Here is a 22,500-nt window from a genome sequence, read left to right on the forward strand (position 1 = left end):
ATCTTTAAAATGCTAAATAAATAAAAGGAACTCATAAATATTGTGGAGCCTGATTGTTTGATCCACGTGATACAGGAGAAACATTTGAAATCCTGGCCAGAGTTGTTTCTCTTTATATTTATAATTTTCCCTTTTCCTTCCATCTCAACACTTTATTGCAGCTCTGCTTCAATGCAGCTTTTGTTTGGCAGCAACCACAGGAAATTATTTTTTTATGGTTCATTTTTTTGTGTGTCTCTCTGAGAGAAGAGTGACAGTGAGAGTGCGCGTGTGAACTCACTGGGGCTGCGTGCAGTCCTGCAGGTTACACATCCTGCGGATGGGTTTTGGCTTCTTGTTGGCGTCGCAGTAGCCGCGGTGGAGCATCTTTGTGTCTCCCTTCTTCCGGCAGCCATACTTGGTGTACTGGTACCCTTTAAAGGAAGCAACATCTTGTTGATTTTTTTTTTTTTTTTAATTATAGAGCTGCAATGATTAATCGGCTCAAATCAATTTCTCCTCATTGAGAGTTCCGCTAAACATTGATCAATGTGAAAAATAAATTACATTTAAAAATTTCCTTTTAATGCAAACGTGTCTTTCACAATTTTGCATGAAAGTATATTTAATGAATTTATTATACCTGTCCATTCATCCATTTACCACGCATCTCTAAATACAGTCAATGAGAAAAAGACAGTAGGCAGAGCAGGCGGAAGTAGCCATGTGTTGAGCGACCAGGAAGGACGGAACGAGTTTGATGCTTTGGAGGGTTAAATGAGCATCACATATTCATGTATTTGTCCTCATGCGTGCACTGGTCTAAACCATGGTGTAGTTTCTCACAAGAGAAGTGGCGTTAAACATCCTTATCAACATATTTATGCAAGTAGAAGACAAATGATTGCGTTGTTTCCGTTGCTCCTCGGATGCGAATTAGTCCATTACCTCCAGCGCAGGGCTTGGAACAGGGGGACCAGCTCTTCAGAGCCCACTCGTACGTGTCCTCCTGGATGACGTTGTTGTTGTTGACGGGCACAGAGTCTTCGTGGATGATGTACTTGTACGTCAGAGTGGACCTCGTCTCATTGTCCCTGGGGATGATCTGCGGGCCGAGGAGAGCAAAGAAACACACAAGCCAAATTCATTTATAATGGTCCTGAGGACGGCGTATTTGCATTTATATTCACCAAAAGTGCAAATGAGCGCAAAACAAATGAGCCGTGTTTAATTTCAAGAGGCAGGAGAAACATCTCAGGGCATCCTTCACGTGTGCTCGCCGCTACCAGGGAATAAAAAAAACGAATAAATTGTGGTACTCTGGGACAGCGGATCAGGAAATTATTAGACTGGCTGATGCACAACGCTGGTTGCGGCTCGGGACTGGGGTGAGGTGCACTGATATCTGTTGCCGTCTGCGCGTTTTCCTCCCAAAGCTGCAAACATTTTGTATCATAGTTGTAAATGGATTAGTGTTTAATTCCAAATGAAAACTGCTGCCACGCAGGAAAAACCCCTGCAGGAGCGCAGAGATGCAGAAACTGGATAGCAGGTGCAGCTGCGGGAGTGAGGGATTAAAGGGCCGACACGCACACACGCACAAACCCACACGCACGCACAAATACACGCACACACGCGACTGAAGTTATGTCATCAACACACAGCCTGCACGTTGTTTCCTCTTATTGGAGCCAAGACCGTCTTCCAAAGCTGCACAGGAGAAATGTTGCTGAACATTCCGAGTGTTTCCATTCAGCCAGACAAGCAGCTGGTACATCAGCCCCAGAGGACGTCGCGCTGCTTTGACCTTTAGGGAGGGAACGGCTCTCTGTGTTTTCACGCCAGTGTTTGGCAGAGACGCAACAAATCAGCAGCATCGATCGGCCATCGGAGTAAAGAAAGACATGAAAAACTGTCATCAGCTCCGAGGCACCTTGTTGTTTTGCCCCCCTGCAAACATGTGACAGGCAAAGCAAAGCCTCGGCTTCATCAGGAGCCAGAAAACCTTTGCAGGAGGCTGTAAGCAGAGGGTTAAATGGGCGGTTTCTGGAGATTATAGATTTGTCTTTGTTTTTTTGTATTTCCAATCTATTTCACTGATTATTTCCATTCATAATTTTTTACTCAATCCAGTGGTGAAATCTGTAACATCTTGAAATGAAATTTCCTGTGAGATGCTTGACCAGGAAGTTCCCTTATTGAATTCTTTGAAGCGTTGCGATAACAACTGAATTGACACAACGATAAGATTTTGATTAATTTGCACACACACACACACACACACACACACACACACACACACACACACGCAGAGTCAGACAAGAGGAGGGGGTCTCCTCACCAGGACCACAACGGGGTCGTGCAGGGGACCATCAGTGTGCACCGTCTCCACCTCGCTGTCCATGATGTAGTGCCACTCCACACCCAGGTCGATGAAGCTCCGGCTCTTCACCTCCTCGCCTTTCCCGTTGAGGATGTAGTGGCCCGTGGCCTGGTTCTTGATGGCTGTCCCACCCGCCACACATTTGCACAGAGTCAGTCAAAGTTGCAAAAGTTGAAGAAAGAAGAAGTATCAAGCCTGCGTGGGCTCTCCACAGACAGGCAAGTTTAGACTCCCCGGCAACGCTAACTTGTCTGTGGGTGTGAGTGTGGATGCTTGTGTGTTTCTCTGTGCGACCCTGTGATGACACCCCCCCAAAATAAATCTCACCACTCCTTGACCCCCCCACTGCCACCATCCTGAAGGCAGGCGGAGCGGTACAATAATTAATAAATAAATAAATAAATGAAACCCAGATGGATGCATGGGGTCTCACACAGGAACTCAACGGGGAAGGCCTCACCATCAAACAACACTCTTTAATTCCAGAGTCTAAGCTGAGAGACGATCTAACACACTCTAAAATAAGAAGTGTAAAAAGAAAAAGAAAAAGAAAAAGCAAAGACAAACTGGGAAAAGGAAAGATGAAGCTACGAGGAAGCCAAATTATTTTCGCAGGCATCCATCAGCTGTGGTCACATCCAGGATGTTGACCAGCCACCAGATGGATGGAAGCTGTGAACAAACTACAGCAGCTACAGTGTCATTGGATGAAGATGTGAAAGATGTGAAAATCAATCCAGACTGGGGTGAATTTGGTTGGTGGAAACACATGGGAGGCTGCATGGATGTTTTGTTTTTTTTTTCCGCTGTGTGCTGACGGTGGTAATGCATCATCTGGCGTCATCCTAATCGCTCCTGAGGCAGAAAGCCAATGTTTTCTGCTGCAACAGCGACTGAAATCCACACCAACTGATCTCTGGAGGGAAGGCGCAAGGCTTCTCTTACAGCTGGGACCGAGCCAGAGCGACTGACGGGTGCAGCAGAACACACGAAAACACACACCAGTGTGCACTGCAGCTAACTCCAGCACTTCATTATTATCTCTATTTACTTATTTAATGAATTCATTTTTGTTTTTTCTTTACCGTTTCCTTCCGCTCTCAAAAGTTGAAAGAAGTCTGGGCAGAAGGAACTTTTATCTTACAAAAACAAAACAAAAAACACTTTGAAAATTGCTTTAAAAAAAACAAAAAAACAAAAACAATTTTCCGCTGTATCTTGTGCTATAGTTTTTTGTTTGTTTCTTCTTGTCCTTCTGTCACAGGGGTTAATGTGGCGCTTCGATTCTGCAGCAGGAGCTGTTTTGGCAGCAGTATTGCTTTGATCTCCAGCAGCTTCTGTCAAAAAACTCATTTAAAACAGACATTTAAAACAGACACTGCCTCTCAGAGTAAATCTGAGAGGCAGCAAATGTCAGGTGACTCCTGAGACTGTGCTTTTTTTAATTTTAAGTCAATAAGATGTAGGATCCAAATTTCTAATGAAATGACCATAGGAATGTTAATTCCCTCCACTCCCAACTTTAAAACTATGCATATCGAGAGTCTTTTCACGTTTTCTCTTTGTCAGGATCCAACATGGTCTCTGTCTGATCGCCCATCACACAGACATCCTCGCGTTTCTTCTCTTCAGGAGGGGAGAAACAGACGAGTCCTGTTTTGCCCAAGTGCAAGGTCATCTTCTCATGTGTAAACAACTCCTTCTTTTTAATCTTTTAAATAACGTTGGGATGCAGCCATGAGATCTGAGCCTCAGTGGGTCAGACAAGGGAGCGTCGGCACCAATTTTCTCGTTACGAGTCAAATAAAGCGAATGTGCTCTGATGTGTAATTATGACTCAGCTGTGGGTTAAGAGGGAAAGCTCTTGGGTTGACTGTGTACATTTTGTTGTGTGATTTTACGAGGCTTTCAAACGTTTCTCCGCCAGCACAGAGGGACCATGATGGTCTATAATTTTATTTTTCCAGTAAACAAAACAGAACGGAGTAAAATATCTAGTGCATCATAGCACTGCTTATTTAAATATTGTATCACCTTGGTTTTCATAAGTCGACAAATCTCTTTTCACAGATGCAAAGTTATGAATTTTCCTCTAGGTTATGGATTTTAGAGCAGCTGTTGAGCAGAGGAGGCAAAGGTTAAATTAACCAAGAGTGAAAAATGTCTTCACTAATGATTTGAAGATCAAATTCACTCATATTCATGTTTAATAATAAAATATATTTTCTAATTGTTTTTCCACACAGCCATTGAAAATTATAAATCTGTGCCTCTGAGTGTCATTGAACTTCCCAGAAATAATAATAATAATAAAAAAAAGTCCTTTACTTCCTTTGTTTGTTGCAAACTTTTTAACAAAGTTTGCACTAAAACACACCACCCTAAAAAAATCATATCATTGTGACATCACAAAGGGTGCTGAATCCTGGACCTGGTTAGCGACAACACCCCCAGCCAGGTGTTGGCTCCGCCCTGTTGTCTCTCTGTCCCCTGTCTACCTTTTCTGTCCCAGAAACCATCACTTCGTTTGACCCACATATAGAATTTATTTTGGGGCCTTGCAATCTCCGATTAGGCCTGAGCTGCAAACTGTGATCCTCTGTCAGTGAAAAGATTATCATCCAACCCACAGCCGAGGACACAGGAATTAGGAGCAGCAGCCAATATATCCGCAGCTCACACGGCATCATCGCCGTGCCACCTGTGACTGGATTGTTTAGGCTGGAAATTTGATTTCAGCCGCTATTTAATTCATCAAATTATTCTGAAGCAAAATAAAACAAAAACGAAACCATTCTTGGTCAAAAATTACATCACTAAATTTAGTTAAAACATTTTTTTTTGACGCATCTCTTGAAACATAAGGGCTGTGAGGGTATTTATCCTATTTAACATCAAGAAAATCCCCTTTGCTGTGAATATTTTCTCCTGGCTGGGAGCCGCTCCCCTGGTCTTCCTGAGACGAGCTGCGCTGACAAATGAAACATCGGGAGGAGTTCTTAGAAAAGAACTTTGGCCTCCGGCTGAAGAGATGGATGCTGACCTGCTCGGCCGATGAATAAACCATGATGTCTCCTGGCTACCCACAACACACGGAGCTGCTCTTTAGAGAAACGTATTGACGCCCACAGTGACACATTGGACGCAGTATAAATCCGGACTTGATTATGACAGATAATGCAGGATTTTAATTATGCTGGGATCATACATTATTTTAAGCATTAGTATTTGTTCTTTATCTTTGAACTTGGCAAACAAAAGAAGACAAGATGATTTATTCGCTGCTTCTTGGCTTCTTGCTTGTTTTCCTTTCCAACGTCTCCACATTGGTGAGGCCATGTGGAACATTTGCAGAATCTTTTTCTCTGACCTCTCTGAGGAGTCTGTTTAGGGCCTCTCCAATGTGCCTCCTTTTGGGCGTGTTTTTCAGGGCCGCTCTGGCCAGATTGGAACCTGGGGGGGAAATCCTAATCTCACTGCTGGGATTATATGGCTCATCTGGCCTTGGAGTGCACACGAGGTGGCAGAACACTCGGCTCTCCGGAGGGGAATATGTGCAATATCCAGATAATCAGCCTCACAGCTGTGACCTTCAGGATGACCTTCACGGTATAGGTGAGTTTCAGATGACGTGTGGTCACTAGGGGGCACTGCAGATGGCTGTCAGAAAGTGGTGCTAAATGAACAGAGCCTTTCAAAAAGCTAAAGTTTCCTGCTGTTTACGGCTGTAGCAAGTGATCAAATCGGGACCCTGCTCGATTTTTTAAATTTTATTAAGGAACGTTCTTTTTCTTTTTTTTTAAATGGTTCAAAATAGTTGGCAAAGCAGCAAAATGTTAAAGAAAATTCTTCAAAGGGACCTTGCTGAAAAGAGATGTTGCTGTTCATTTAGAAGAAAACTAGAATTTAGAAAAGATCCTGGTCATTTTTTTCTGTTTTGTTGTTATTGTTTTTTGATATATAAAGTCTTGCTCTGGTCTCAGTCTCCAACCCCAAATGTCTTAGACTGGTCTCAATCTCAAAACTCTCTAGTCAATAATGTCTTGGTCTGGGTTGGTGCCATCTTGACTACAACACTAGTATGTGGTGACCACTTTGCGAGAGGTCAGGCTGCTCACGTGGACATGTAACATTGAATATTCAGCCAAATATAGAGAAATACAAATACAGACAAAGCGGCAATATCTGACCAGTCGTGTAGCTCAATTGCGGTGAAATCTCTCAACTGGTTCAAAACTGATCCTTTCCTCATCCAGTCCAGGGATCTTCTCCAACACGTCAAGTCATCTATTAACGTGAACTACTGCGTGCAGGACCAACACCTTCCCACCCCACCACCCTCCTTCATCTGCATGGCGTGAGAGTAACCAAGCTCCTGATGGATGAATGGACGGGTGGGTGTACTGAGGTTTGTGACGTCGCTCAATAGTAGTGAGGAAGCAGCACAACTGTCCACTAACAGTCCCGCAGGACTGAATTATGCAAAGTCCAACATCTGTGAACTTGCACTTTAAGTTCACATCAGGCCCTTGGGAGGAAACGGCCTAGTTTCAGGCACCCTTTGTTTTCTCTCACCATTGTGTGCGTGCGTGCGTGTGTGGGTTTTTATTTTTCTTCTTTTTCTTTGCATTCGGAGGTCAGACTTACCAAGAAGTTGAGGAGAGGCCTCGTGCTCTTGGATGGTCACATGTCTAGCTCCCGGAGGAATGAGAAACATCTTAAGGTAACCTTTGTTACGGCGGCAGCGGCAGCAGCAGCAGTGGCGGCGGCGGGGGAGGAGGAGGAGGAGCAGGAAGCGGAGGCGGGGGAGGGGAGGAGTTAGGAGAGATAAGACAGACAGAGAACAGTCAGTTCCGGCAGCTGCCAAAGTTTTCAGTTTGCAGCGGTGGGCATCTCCGGCGCTTCTGAAGTTTGTGAGCGAGTGTTGCTTTGCTCTACGGGAGAGATTAGGAGGAAGTCTAACCAGTCTGCTGCTCCTCCTCCGTGCAGGAGAGCACAGAGTCATTAAAAATATGGCTGTTCATTCACATCCGTGACAAAAGGTCGGGGCTGAAACCCTCTCAACCTTTCGGTGCTGCTTCCACCTACGTGGGATGCAAATGAAGAGCCACTTTTTTTTTAATGTTTTTCTATTTCTAACAGCAGCAAAGCCTCCTTCAGTGGCCGGCGCCCACCGCTGGCAAACCTCCCGACACTCACCCAGTACATTTCTACTCTCCTCCGTCTCGTTCAAGAACACGTTTCGAGCTCCTTTGGGCAGGGAGAAGGCTCCCCTGGTCTTCCCTTTTTTGGAAAAGAAAAGAGTCAGTTAAGTCGGTCATGGAGCCACTCGGTGGCCTGCAGGTGGAGGAAATGTCCAGGCAGCACGACTGCAACCAACAGGACCACCAGCAGGTGGCGTGACGAGTGGCGAGCAGCGACACACATCCTCCATGTTACACCTGAGAGTTCAGACTCTGGACCCCAGCTGCAGGTACCAGGTGAAGACGGATCGGCTTCAAAGGAACAGTTCACCCAAAATGAATCCTACTGCTTGTGCCATCTGTGATTGTATATGAAGATGGACTGAGTCACCGTGACGTCACCAGAGGCTGGTTTCACCATCGGCGCCATTGGGTTTTTTTTTTTTAGCTGGAGGATTCCATATTTGTGTGCGTGTGTGTGTGTGTGTGTGTGTGTGTGTGTGTGTGTGTGGTACCAGAGACGAGCAATGATTGGACTGAGGTGAAAAGTGTGAAAAATGGGCAAAATCGCTCTCACTTTTGGGTGAACTGTGCCTTTAAACCTCGCAACGATCCAGTCTGCACTCGGAATCACATTTCATCAAAGCTTTTCATCAAACCTTCCAAATGGCACGCGGCACTGTGTCCATCCATGCAAAGGCTTGTTTTCCTCTAAAGTTAGTGTGTAGGGATTCTACCAACAGCAACAACAGCAACAGCAACAGCAACAGCAACAACAGCAACAGCAACAGCAACAGCAGCAACAACAGCAGCAACAACAACAACAGTAGCAACATTATGCTATGAGCTGTGTGAGTCTGTGTGTCTGGCAGTAGCAGCAGGTGGCTATGGACCTAAAAACAGAAGGATAGTTAGTAGCGGGCGGCCAGTGATCTCGCTATTGCCTGAGGCCTCTACGTTGTCTCTACAGTGTAAAGCATCCGTCTGCGCTACCAGCTGGACAGGGTAGGGGGCGTTAGGCGAGGGGCCGCCACACACTGGCTGGATACTTGCATATTGTGTTTTCCGGCTGAGGGGTTTCTGTTTGAGCTCTCTTGCTCAACTGTTTCCCTGTTGAAAAGACGCCGGCGGTTAGGTGAGAGACGGACGTCATTAAAGGCCCCAAACTATCATGTAACTAACATTATTTATCTACTCTAAATTCCACTAGACTACTGTGGAGCAGCCTTACATGATGGATTGTCCTTCAGACTCTATAGGTCATAGGTGTCAAACTCTATTTGGCCCCGCAGTGTAAATATATTTGGCCTGTGAGGCCCACATACAGCACATGTCCAGCTAATACTACAAATCCCAGAATGCTCTGCTGGTATTACTTACGTTAACAGACTATTAACTAACGTTTTCTTGATGCACTTTTTCTTGCTACTCCAATGCCTGGGCTTAAATGGTTGCATGTTCATTGATGGATATTATTATTAGTTAATTGGTTTATTGTTGCTATTTATTTTTAAACATGCATTATCATGTATTATTTTATATTTGAAATTCGATTTTGCATGTGTGCAATATTAAGTTATTTATTGTATACTGTCAAGCTTTGCTTTTTCTATATTAAGGTTGAAGCAAAGCTTGTTTGGCTGCATATAAAAAGGTTCACTGGAAGATTTGTTCAATCAATATCAGTGTAAGACCGAGGCTTTGTCCAAGTTTGACATTTTGGCACCACTGAGTTTTTGAATTTGACTCCCTGCTGTAGGTCTTCATGAATAAAAGCAAACGTAGCCCCGTGTTTACAGCCTCCTGCTGCTTTGTTGGACCTTCTGCGTGTTTGCGAGGACGACAAAAAAAAAAAGGTGGCGCCCGGTGGAGGGCAGAGACAAAGCCTGCCCGAGGGATCTGTGGCTAACCTGGCTCAGGTGTATGTGCCCTCTGTGACATCACAAAGGGCTTTTGATTCAGCACAGGCTTTGCTTACGAGAGGCGCTAGGAAAAGAAATGAACTTATTGTCATTTCCAGGGGCTTCACTGACTGACAGGAGACACCAGACAACCAGTGAGTCAGGTCTGGATCATATGGGACCTTCAAAATTTCAAAAAGAAGAGTAAAGACATTTAAATCAAGAAAGGTTTTCATGAAGCTGCCTCGTCCCTGTCATTAAACGTCTTGATGACATCATGAAACCCCCAAACCTTAAAAAAAAATATATATATATATATATACCTGTATATATTTGCAAAACACCACACATTTAAAGAAACAGAGCAGTTATTAAACATATATTTGCAAGAAAAAAAAACACCGTGCTTGCGTCTGAGTGTGTGTGCTGGCGTGCGCGTGCCAGCGGCTGCAAAGGTGAGATAACTGGTGAGAAGTTGTTTCATTGGGCCAAACCGGCGAGAAGGCTTAGTTTTCGCAGACTTTCCAAAGTGTTTGGAAGAGGAAGCGAAAGTGTTGATAAAATTAATAAAGCGGGGATTAATTATTTCCCCCGCGTGGCCCCTTCAATCTGAAGGAGCCCTGGCGTTTGACGCAGGCACTGTGACAGCTTGCAGACACGCCGCACCTCATCGCGTCACCTGCGCCACCTCCACACACACCCGGCGCCGAGCATGTGGCGGAATAATGATGACATTCCGGGTGAGCGTCAGCCAGCGTATTTCCCACAGGAAAGTGGAGAGCAGAGATGCTGGGCTGCTTTCAATAAAGGCTGAGGGGAGTTTCTCAGATCGTGATGGGAGTCAGGAGGCAAAAGGCCACTTTGCACAAATGAGACAAAATTCTGATCTTTTATTTCAAGGTTGCCAGGTATGAGTAAGTTAAGATTGAGCCGTCATCAGGCTTCCCATTACATTCCTCATCCTCATGCTTCATCCAAAAGTCAGCCATTCAGTCAGGTGATTTCAGGCTGTTCTGTGTGTTTCAATAAAAAGGGCGAATCTACCTCTCTTGTTCATTTCTAATGTAAAAACATGATTTATCAATGATCTAAATATACTGATACTCCAATCCATAGGTGTCAAACTCTGTCTTGCGGCCCAAATTTGGCCCGCAGTGTCAGTATATTTGGCCCGTGAGGCCAATACAAAAGCACCGCTAATACTACAAAACCCAGAATGCTCTGCTCGATCAGGACAGGACGTTCATTGAGGTTTATTATTGGGACTTCATTTGTTTATTTTTGTTATTTTATTTTTAAAAATATTATTAGCCTGTGGTAAAAGGTTACAGTTGAAATTTAAATCAAAAGGCTGCAAATAAAAAAGAGCCATACAATTTTTATTTGCATATTATTTATTTTGCTGAGTTTTGTGAAGTGTAAAATTCGAAATTGCATGTGTGCATGTGAAGTTATTTATTGTATAGTATTAAGCTTGTTCCGCATTCAGGTTGAAGCAAAACTTTTTTGGGTCCATATAAAAAGGTTCACTTTTCTATCTGGAGGATTTTTTTTTTTTAATTAATATCTATTTTTATTGGATTTGGTCCAAGTTTGAAATTTGGGCACCACTGTGTATTTGAGGTTGACACCCCTGATCTAATGTACCGGTAATCTAATGAAAGAAGAGATGTGAGAAACCCATTTGCAGCTTTTCTTTTCAAGGAGGCGGCGACACTGTCAAGGAAAATAACAACCAATATGCAGAGGCTAGGCTGACATTTTAAAGGGCCGTCTGAAGATGAAAGCCACCTGTGAGGAACTAACCGGAACCCTGCAGGGTGAATCAAATCCTTCAAGTCAGACTAACAAGTGACTCTGTCATCACAGGCCACTGGTGTTCAGGTCTTCCTGGTGCTGCTGTTTGATGGTGAGGGTTCTTACCGGGTTTCTTTGGCGTGCGGGTGAAGGTTCCCTTGACGGTGCGGCAGTGAGAGTTGTCTCCGCCACAGACGCCGCACTTGTCCTCCACCTTGTTGGAGCCGATCTCCCTGTCGCAGCCAACTTTCTGATTGGGGTGACAAGACACAGAGGAAGATGTTTGCATTTGTGAAATGTCTTCTTTTTTAACGGTTGATTGGGTTTTGTTTTTTTTTCCCAGGAGTTTTTCTATTTTCAAGACTGTTGTTGAGAGGAGGAATTGACAATTTAGCCACAGCCTCATTTATCACTTCTGAGCAGGTTCCTAAATTACCTTCTTCCTAATTATTCTAAATGCCATAAATGTGCCTCATGAAAGTTTAAGTAACTTAATATATGAAGTCACCAACTTCTTACCTAATAAAAGAAGAAGACATAGAAGGAAAACTTGCTGCTGCTGACAGCCTTAAGAGAACCTTGCAGAACTTTTAAATTAAGTGCTTACATTTTACTCCTGACTGGTAAGAGTTCAGTGAAACACTGTGATATTGTGTTTCAGGGCCACCAGAGAGACAAGACCAGGCTAGGATAGCTGTAAAAACAAGCAAAGAAAAAAAAAAAACTAGAAAGAGAGTTTGGCCAATCTTTTATTTTTGCTTTCAGAGGGCTCGCTACCATTTTGAAAAGTCAAAGGCTGAAACCATTTAGAAAACCTTGCCGGATAATTAATTGTGCCACATTATCGTAGTGCAGCTTTTAGTGATGATGAAACAAACAAATGGGCCTTTCACAGCTAAGGATAGAAAATGGTATAGGCGGTGATGCCAAACATACCAAACATTGAGTCAAAACATTTTCAAAAAGTGTCAAACTGTCTTTTAGAAAGTCAACATAGACACTTTTCAAAAATGAAACAAAACAAAAAATGTTGTGTTTTTTTTGTTGTTGCTCTGATTAACTAATTAAAAAAGCCTGAAGCACCTGCAGATGTATTTAAGCTTGATTCTTGATCTGTGACACTCAAACCTCAAAGGAGGTTTGAGGAATAATAAAGTGCTGAGTCAATTTTTTTTTATTACTTTTCAAGTGTGTAAATGTGCTTGAAAACGTTGCCGCCTTCTTGATGTCAGACAAACAGGATTTTATCTGATAATGTCAGAAAGGATTTTGAAGGCTGATTTTCTTAAATAACCCATTTTGTTAAAAAATGTACTTTTTGGCAGAGAATGTGTGTCTTTATCCTGGCAATTAAAACGGTTAAAAATGGGAAAAGTTCCACTTGTTCTTTCGCTTTCTCCACCTTTCAGACAGCCTGCACTAAATCACGCAGCTCTGAAAATCAGCCGACTGTGATGTCATAAAGGGCAAACGGTACTTCTCCCCGCTTAGTGACCACACCTGAAGACTCCGCCCCCTGAGGCCGCCTTGTTAATGTGGACACTCCTACAAAGCATCAGCTTTTGCAGGATGCTAAAACCCAGCAGTGGGCTACAAACAGCGGGCTAAACACGCATTTTTGAATTTTTGTATCAGGCATCTCTGGAGTCCCACATGGCAACACAAAGGATCTGACTTTGGGTCCTTTACGGCACATTATTACAGCTCTGCGCAGCATAGACGACTGGGGGAGTGCATTCTATATCTACAGCTCTACAAAGTGGCTTTGATAATTCATACTGTGCAGCTGCTCCGCTGAACTCCAGGATGATCATAAAACGGGTTAGCGCATCACCAGCGCAGCAATTTACGCTCCACAGTATCTGGCAATCGCGGCACGTTCTCACCACGCACTCCCCGCGCACGCAGATGCTGTAGGTGTCCTTGTAGGAGCAGCGCGTTCCGTCGTGCACCAGCAGCTTCATGTAGGCCACGTCTCCCGTCTCCCTCGACTGGCAGTACAAGTGGCACCTCTTGTTTGCTGCGGAGGGAGCAGAGAGCAGACGTCATTAAACACACCGCAACCAAACACAACTCTCAACTTTCAAGTTTATTTCAGTTTATCTATTTATTTTTAAGCCGGCTGCCCTCAAATGTCCTTTTTTTGCTGAGCGCGCTGGGACTCCTGCATAAACGGATGACAGTAATGACCTTGAAATTAACTGCCAAAAAAATATTAAAAATCAAAAAAATAGCTGTGAACAGAAGCTGCCCTGACAGAAACCCCAACCGTGCGGAAAAATGAAACCCATAATAGCAACAATGTGGCAAATGAAAAAAAAGAGAGAAACCTGCTGCTTTTTATTAAGGTTCGTGATTTTAACATTTGACATCTTTTCAGTTGTGCTGAGGTGACCGTGGTCTCTTTCAAAGTCCCTCAGTTGCCCCAAAGCACCTGCAGAAACACAGTCGTGCGCTACAGCACTGAGCCAATAAAGATCCAGCATCTTAAAGAGAAGTACCAAAAGGAAAAAACCTGCTGGATCCTAGCTGACCTCAGCATAGTAGTTAGTTGACTTCCACTCCGAAAACACTCTGCTGCGGCTGCAGGGATCCCGATCTAACGCTGCCGTCAGCTCGCATTGCACAACAAGCGGCCGGCGCGGCGCCAACTCACCGTCGGGGTGCTCGTAGGGCAGCCAGTGGTGCTTGGCACTCTGGAACTCAAAGTGGGAGTTGCGCAGCTGGCACTGCTGGGCGCGGAAGTCTTCAAAGTGCTTGGGGCAGTCGTCAGTGTTGCAGAGCTGGTACTCGTAGTTCACCCCCGGGCAGTCCTGGCCGCCGTTGGAGGGTCTGAGGAGGCAGGAGGCGCAGGGAAGCCATCAGACACATCTACCACATTGCATTGTGTGTAAAATGTGTGGAGAAAGTGTTTCCAAAAGGTCATGCGGTGACATTGCGACACATTCCGACGATGATCGGGCAACTTTATTGACCTCAATATGAATCTGAGCGTTTCACAATTCAGCTCACTCGTATGTTTTTGGACTGTGGGAGGAGCCGGAGAACCCAGACAGAACCCAGACTACACGCGGCAAGAACATGCACACTTCACATAGACCAGAGAGAAAGTGATCGGTAGGTCCGAACATATTTAAGCTGTTTCAATTCACGCAGAAGTGGAGGAGGAGATGTGAGTGAGTCGGGGAAGCTGGCGCCACGCTGCAGAACTCACGCTGGGTTGTTGCACTGGCGCGTCCGTAAGCGAACGCCGGTTCCGCAGGAGCGAGAGCAGGAGCCCAACTTGCTCCAGGAGCCCCAGCCGCCGTCCTGCCTCACCTGGTTGGGGTTCTTCCACATGCAGTGACCTTTGTAGCACCACTGAAGACAAAGAAAGGCAAAAAAGAAAAGAAAAATGAAACCAAACATGCACAAAACTGAATTCCATGGGACAAATTTGACCAAAACATGGTTTGCAGTCTGACTTTTCCAGGAGCACACTCGGTCCCGTCAAGGGGGGGGCCCTTCTTGGTTTTGCAGAAGTAAGGGTTGTCCGGGTGACTGCACCACAGCTGCTTACATGGGTCGAATGTGCGAAACTGTAACAAGAACACAAAGAAATAGACAATTACACGCACTGATGTGGTTTTTCTATTTTTATTTTTATATAAAAACATTCATCAAAAAGAATTTGGCAAGTCAGGATGTTGCTGCCACCGCTGGGACTTTGCCAGTCACTTGACAGTGTCAAATCAATTCCCCTAAACAGGATACTTAAGTCTTCTTAATTAAGGAGGCGGAACTTGATTCTCCCTCAAAAGGCCTGCACATGTGACGCCCCAAGGGTGAGGCGTCTTTTTTTTTTTAAATTTATTCTTTTATTCCTAGGATCAGAAAGGATCAAACTAATTTAACACCAGTTGGGGGAGTGGGGGAGAGAGAGAGAGAGAGAGAGAGAGAGAGGGAGAGAGAGAGAGAGACCTCTGAAGTCAGAGCTGAGCACCGTCGGACAGCCCTTCAGGTTCTCCTTCAAGACGCCTTCTGCTTTAACTGCTTTAAGGGCTAAATGAATTCTAACCACTGGTTCGTCTCCTTCACACGGTCACGAGGCTTCAGGTTACTGGGCGGGCGCCGCCAAACGCTAGCCAGACGTGGGAGGAGAAGCTGGTCTGAGTCAGATGAAGCTGCGTCTTCTTCTCCAAACAGCTAATTGTTCAGGACTTAAAATATGCTTCGAGCAGCTTGTGCTTCACAGGGCGGACAGGAAAATCCAGCAGCGTGCAATTAAACACGACGGCGTCGGTAAAGAGAACTGTGATGAGCAGGTTTTTTTAAATGGAGCTGCTCTGCTCAACCATCAGCCAGCCATGGCGGTTAGTTCCTCCACGAACGGCTAAATCCAAACCACTCACTTAGGCTCCGCCCACCACCTCCAGAAATTGTCTCCCATACCCGTCCACCACTAGGGGGTCTTTTTTTTAGGTCCAAAAGGGCAAGCTAGAACATCAAAAAACATTCCACCAATTCCATTTGTTTCTTTTTTTTAAAACAAACACGGCCTGTTTACGTGAGCTCTGCATTTCAAGAGGGAATCCGAGAACTCTTTGAAATCGAGAAAACAAATTCACGTGAAAAAAGAAAAAAGAAAATGAAGGAGAGCGCCGACACCGAGGATTGACAATCGCGCCGCTCAGGAACAGGCATCAGGTTGGCTGAAAGGAATAAAAATGTTCTACCGCTGTTTGTTTGTTTGTTTGTTTGTTCCCTTCTGTAACTGTCAACAACCGGGGGAAAGCTGGCCAATCAGCACCGCCATGCTGCCTGTTTATCTCTGATGCTAAGTGCCAAAATCACATGACGGTCATGCATTGCCCAGTTTGCCGTCGACTTCCACCCTAATTGTCGGAATGAAATTGGCAGTTTGAGAAGCAACGTGACAGCGAAGGGGCGGAGGCTCCTCTCGCTGCGTAATGGAGGTAAAACACAATGTGGCAACACAACACATGGACAATGGTTTCTGGAAGAATGTTGCCGTTACTATGGGCCCTTGGATATAATTGGCGGGCACTCTTGTCATGGGGCTGACTCAGTGGATAATAACACTAACAGCACATATCCCTCAGACCGGAAGCTTGCCACACGCTCCGTGAGCTCCATTCAGTGAGAAAAGCAAAGCGAAGCAGCCTTTCCAGAAGCCTGGAGGCTCAGCAGTCAGTCAGTCAGTCAGTCAGTCAGTCAGTCAGCCGGGACTCCGGCCCCGTCGCTCCACAGCAGGCTCACAGTGCAGAGAAAAATGGGAGAAACACATTCACTCGACCACTTTCTGCGTCTCACTTTGAACTCCGGCACGTCCTCTTCATGAGTACATTAAGAACATTTTGCTGTTGAATTTCAATCGGATGAAGGTGCCTTATCTTCATCTACTCTGAAAAAAAAACACTTTTTCTCTTTGATGTAGTCCTTTCACTCGGCACTGCTGATAAAATTTAAATTTTCTTTGATGACGGTGAAACAGGCAACGCTCAACCTCCAGCACATCAAGAAACAAACAGTCAATCGTCATTAACTGGAGCTGTAGGGGGGGGTTTATTTATAATTTTTTCAAATTAATGTTTTCATTGGTCTTTGTGCCACTCGGCAAACGTGACTCATGATGAGAAAAACATATTTTGTTGCCCCAGGGAAGCGTTTCAGCAGGAGCTACTGCCAGAGCCGCAGGGCATCAAAGACTCTTCAAGTCACACTTCAAAAGGTTAAACAGGGATTTTTTTTTTTCCTTCAAAAAGGGATGGTTAAAGGGATAGTTCACGCATAATTAAACTGTCGCCCATGTACTGCTCACTCTGATATCGATATGGGTTGAGTATCACAGGAGGAAAAACACTTAAAAAAATTCTATTCAACTCCCAGGTGTAGAAAAGACAAGGATGGAATCCCCAAAGCACGGCGCCAACTGCGACTGAAACCATCTGGCTCGGCTGAGGAACCGCACTTCTGATGGAGCCCAGTGACCTCCAGAGTCTTGGAGGTCAGAAGCCAAACTTGCTTCAGAGGATGGTGGTCCTTGAAGTGGAGTCCCTCAGGGGGGCAACGAGACTCACCGTGAAGCCCGAGGCCTCTCGCTCGGCTCCGACGTGACTCACACCCTGCATAACCCCATCACACATCCCAAGTCACAGTGTCTGACATCCATCAAAGGTTCATCGTCACATAGTGTTGTTGTCAAGTCCGCACCAACCCAGACCAAGACATCATCAAGACTAGAGAGAATTGAGATCGAGACCGACCAAGACCCTATACGTCAAAGAAAAATAATAACAAAACAGAAAAAAAAAGATCAGTATCTTTTTTAAATTCAACTTTGCTTCTAAATCGAACAGCAACATCTCAGCAACTTTCTTTGACATTTTGTTGCTGTGTCAACTATTTTGAACCATTTTCAAAAAAACAGCTTTGCTTCATAAAATTGAAAAATAAATGAACTAGGAATCAGGGGGCAGATGTGACTCTGGCTGTCGAAAACAGAGCAAAACAAGGCGGCAGCTGGATTCTTTTCCGTCATTGTCGTGTCATTGCATTGCTGGCTGAGTCTCTACTGGTCTCCATCAAAAATTCCCAAGTTCGAGTCCAAGACGAGACGCAGACCCTCAAAAAGGGGTCTGGAGACCAAGACCAATCTCCAGCACTGCAACAGTATCATCACAAAAACACACACATTTTTCACCAGATGTTAGTTGTTCGTGATGACAGTGTGAACCACAGATCTGTCTGTTTGAACGGTTTTCAAAAGCTGCTGCACAACCACGTTGACAGCACAACTGTTGGTTCTTCTCGTGGCCTTTTCTCACAGAGCTGTCAGTGCGTTGAGGTTCTGGCGTTTACTCACGGAGGTGCAGATTTTGTAGCCCACTCCAAAGTCGAAGCGACACTGTTCGTCCATGGAGTAGTTGATGCCGGGGAGTTCGGGCAGCTGCGGCCAGTCGTGTTTGAAGGGGTCGTCCAGCAGGCAGTCGTAGGTGCTGTGTGAGAGAGAAACAACACGCGCATGTCAAACATTCAACAGAGATCCAACTCTTTTTCGACATCAACTAAAAAAAACAAAAAAAACCTTTTGATCCCTTTTCAAAATAAAGTGGCTTGAAGGCGCAATCATTCTGGATGCATTTGCAACTAAAAGTAGAGGCGTGCAAAATTGCAATTAGGAGCAAGTGTGTGACAAAAAAAAGAAAAAGAAAATTAGACCATGATGTGTGGACATGATATCACAGAGATTACGTGTATCTGTGCTCACGTTTTTTTCTTGATTCATCAGGACAATATTTCATGGAGAACAGCTGATCGACAAGCTCACGTGATTTATTGATGAACTGATGACGTGAAATTAATCAGGTTATTTGTGGGTAAAGTCCATGCGAGTTCTAAATGTTAATTGCTGTTCCTGGGAGGTGAAGTTGGATGTTCATGCACCTCTGAGACTATTAGACTACTTTTTACATTGATAAAAATGTGTGTGTGTATAAATGTTGTATGTTATTCAGAGGCAACAGTTGATGCTTTCCTCCAGCTGAGGCTTTGCTTTGGTGTACAACCCCATTGTTTGACTCAGGGAGAGCTAATGTGGACACCCAATTAACAAAGCAGAAGCAAAAACTGATCCTTCAGCCAGCTTAATGTGCTTTGGAGTCGTCTGAATGAGTCTTGCGGCTCTTAGGAATAAAGCTCCAGCTCCAACTCTCTGCAGCAGCAGCAGCAGCAACAGCTCTGGCGCTCTCTGTAAATTGGCTCTCAGGATGGCGCGGCAGCGGCTGAGGGTCGTCATTTTACGCAGTCGGATTTGTTTTTCTTTTTTTCTCCCTTTGCAACACGACGGATTGATTTTCGCGCCTGACGGCCTCGAACTGAGCAACACGACGCAACGCCGGCTGACGATTGATCAGCCGCCGCCGTGGCTTTCAATCCATTTCACTTGTTTCACATCCATGTTCCACGCGCAGGCCCAACTTTCCCTGCCACACATCGATTGTCACGGCCGAGTTGAGCATGTCGATGGCATTGCGCGGGACACGTGGTTGTACGGACAGACGGAAGGATGTGCTGCAAGCGTGGACACGCAGCGGTCGACCGGAGACGAGAGGTGATGCAGGAGGCTCCACACCTCCTGCCACTGCTGCCGAGGTGCTAATCTGTAAGTGAACACCCAGGAACCGCAGAGTGGACGCAGGCCTTTCCTCAAAGTTTAGTTATGGGATGTGATTTGTGTTGAAAACAGATATGAGTGTTTCTGTTTTCTGTATTTATCCATTCTTATATTTTACTTGAATCGAGATTGATGATGAAAAAAAAAAAGCTTTACAAATTGTGACATTCCAATGTAATGGTTGCAGGGTGGTCTACAGCAGCGGTGGTCAAACTGTTTAACTGGTGGGGCCATAATGGGTTTTAAGATGTGCCAGAGGAGCCGGAGCAGCAGCAGATGGATGGAGGGTTTTGGTGAGCCACCTCATAGGAGGGAACAATCTATCATGGGATATGTAGAAAACATGTTGCAAAGCAAAGTTGCAACCAAATCAGTGTCTTTGAAGCTCCACGGTATTTAGCTCTTTATTGAAATGACTCTGAAGTACCCCTTTGTGGTTACTACAGAAAAGCTCTGAAAGTGAATATATTATTATTATTATTATTATTATTGTTATTATTATTATTATTATTATTATTATTATTAGTAGTAGTAGTACTAGCTGCAGTAGTAGCTGTAGTAAACAACAACAATCTATTATTCTAGTGATATAATGAATTTGGACTAAAAACAAATCTGTCAACTATTACACTTTGTTAAACATAGCAGCAACAAATGAAACAGAAACTCACTGGATGTATCTCTTCAGCTCCTGGCCGCTGCACATGGACCAGTGGTAGCGGTGGAAGGCCGCCTGCACCAGAGGAGCCATCACGCTGCCCATGGTGGTCTCGTCTCCGCAGCGGTTCCCCTGGCCGTCGTGCTCCATGCCCAGCCTGCACAGGGAGCGCAGCAGACCCAGACCAGAAACAGGGGTGAGAAGAACACCAAAAGTAGTAGAATCCCTCCATTTAGTGTGGAGCCCTGATTCCCCTGCACTCAGGCTTCCTGCTTGAAGGCAGTTTCACTCTGGACAACACATAGACACACACACAATCCACACTAAGACTCACACACATCTACAGACAACTCCGTTGCCAGGCAGCTGAATGTGCAATTAGGATGCAGAGGCAGGAAGAACAAGCAAACTCCACACATGCTGACCTTCATGCCATGAGGCAACACTTTGAACCGCTGCCAATTTAATGCAATTTAATTTGAAATCAAATAAGTAGCATTAACATTTAAATCAATGTTTCCCTAGAGCGCTTTATCTACAGTATTTGTGAAAATGGATTGTATTGTAATGTATTGTATCTTATGGTATTTAAAAAAAAAAAGCATAATGACTTGACTTGGCTATAAGAACATTGTCTGCCCTACATCAGGTTGACATGACATTTACATGTAGAAATATCGCATTTTAGCCGGCGGACAAGTTAATCTGTTTGTTGCCCTTTAAATATGCAGTCACACACTAGCATCACGCTGCATTAACACAGTGGAGTGGAGAGGATGTAAACCAGACGACAGACATAAAGACGGACGTTATTATCTGTTTTGCAATTTATTTTGTTTATAAAAGAAAAAGACGCAAACATGAAAATCCAAATTTTGTCTATTATCAATAAAAAGTTCTACATTCTAAATAACAATAAATCAATCAGTCTACAACAGTTAATGAGATGTTTGATGTTTGGACTGGTTCAACAAATTAAAATAAATAATGTCAAATCAAACAATATAACTAACTAACTAATGACTGCAGGCTTTGCATTAAAATATGTTCTGATGTTTAAATGCTTCTGGGATGGATGAGAAACAATCAAAATGGCAATTATACTTCAAACTCACAATCAATGCCAATCATGGAGGTCCAAGATCTGTTTGGCAATTTAGTAGTAAAAACAACTCATATTTAACTTGCAACTACGTCTCCTAAGTTTTCTTCACAATATTTCAGGTCTCAGGGTTAGTAATTATATTGGTTTGACAGAGGAAGAATCTCAATACTTTATAATGCTTTGCATTCCACACATAAGCACCTAAATGATATGGCTAATTTATCCTTTGGGAATTTGATCAGACGAATGAATCAAACATGATCATTTCTTCAGGCTGTTCCTTACCGGCAAGCGCATGCAGTGTTTTAACTAAATAATTCATGATGTGAAAGTACAATGAGACCCCACAGTTTCCCTGAAGAGGTGATTAAATGTATTGCCATAATTTTGTAGCGTATTGTATTGCATCATTGTTTCATTTTGTACCGTTATGTATTGTATTGTACGTGTCATGTTGGAGCATACTGTATCGTGTCGTACAGTTTGGTATTGTATATGTTTGCAATCATATCATTTTGTATCATAACCTTCTGTTTTGAATGGCACCACGCTGTATCATACTGTACTCTAGTATATCGGACTGTATCATTGTATGCATTACATGCTATCGTATCATTTTGTGTTTATTTCGTATGTCGTTGTCTGCCATCGTACATACAAACTAGTTGATGTAGTCGCTGTATGTATCCAGTTTGTGTGTATATACGTGTTTATTTCATTTTTTTTCTCAAAAGGAAGCAAAGGAAGGAGCAGCATCCAACGTGGTGTGAACGCAGCACAGTGAGAGAAAAACACAGCTGACAACTTCTTCATGATGGTTCTGTCTTTGTTGGTTTCCCTCAGTGAGATTCCTGATGAAACCAGCGTCCCCTCAGCTTCCCCCTCGGCTGCTGGCAGAAACCCAGAGGGGGAAGGAGGTGAAGCAGGACGTACAGCGTGTCTCCGGATAAAATATGAGCGACGACAGACTCCACTTTAACTGCGGAGATTATAACATATATTAAAAACAGCTCCCTTTGATGTGGTGACATGTTTAATCTGATTCGCGGTTACCTAGAAACGCAGGCTCAACTTGCCTTATCCATCAGATAATCACAGTTACTCCCCTGGGAAAATAACAATATGCACTTCGTTATGGAACCTTTCGGCGGTGCAGTTGGAGGGTGAGTGGGAGCAGGTTAATGAAAGACAAATGGGATCCTGACTGCGTCTTTGCTCGTGGACTTCATGAGCTCTGGTGGTGCTCGCTGTGGGGTCGGCCAGCCCTGGTGCCATCACTCACCGGTTATTATTACCCGCCTTCGCCATAACCCCCACC

The 22,500-nt window shown here is 44.4% G+C and overlaps 1 protein-coding gene across 2 annotated transcripts in view; it reads right to left on the minus strand.

The window, feature by feature from the left end:
* Positions 1-22,500, minus strand: part of adamts3 (ADAM metallopeptidase with thrombospondin type 1 motif, 3) — an 88,494-nt gene that overhangs the window by 11,324 nt on the left and 54,670 nt on the right. The window contains exons 9-20 of one of the 2 annotated variants that reach the window (XM_076047054.1): positions 20,091-20,234; positions 18,109-18,241; positions 14,708-14,821; positions 14,458-14,603; positions 13,900-14,075; positions 13,130-13,263; positions 11,370-11,493; positions 7,562-7,645; positions 7,010-7,090; positions 2,321-2,484; positions 928-1,084; positions 281-413 (exon numbers count right to left, since the gene is read on the minus strand). In XM_076047054.1, coding sequence (XP_075903169.1) covers positions 281-413; positions 928-1,084; positions 2,321-2,484; positions 7,010-7,090; positions 7,562-7,645; positions 11,370-11,493; positions 13,130-13,263; positions 13,900-14,075; positions 14,458-14,603; positions 14,708-14,821; positions 18,109-18,241; positions 20,091-20,234 — 1,590 coding nt within the window. The remainder of the gene's footprint in view (positions 1-280; positions 414-927; positions 1,085-2,320; positions 2,485-7,009; positions 7,091-7,561; positions 7,646-11,369; positions 11,494-13,129; positions 13,264-13,899; positions 14,076-14,457; positions 14,604-14,707; positions 14,822-18,108; positions 18,242-20,090; positions 20,235-22,500) is intronic. The other variant, XM_076047055.1, reaches the window with a different exon arrangement.

This window comes from Nelusetta ayraudi, unplaced genomic scaffold (assembly GCF_046127955.1).
Source record: "Nelusetta ayraudi isolate G7.1 ecotype Tasmania unplaced genomic scaffold, CSIRO-AGI_Nayr_v1 ptg000092l, whole genome shotgun sequence".
Taxonomy (NCBI): Eukaryota; Metazoa; Chordata; class Actinopteri; order Tetraodontiformes; family Monacanthidae; genus Nelusetta; species Nelusetta ayraudi.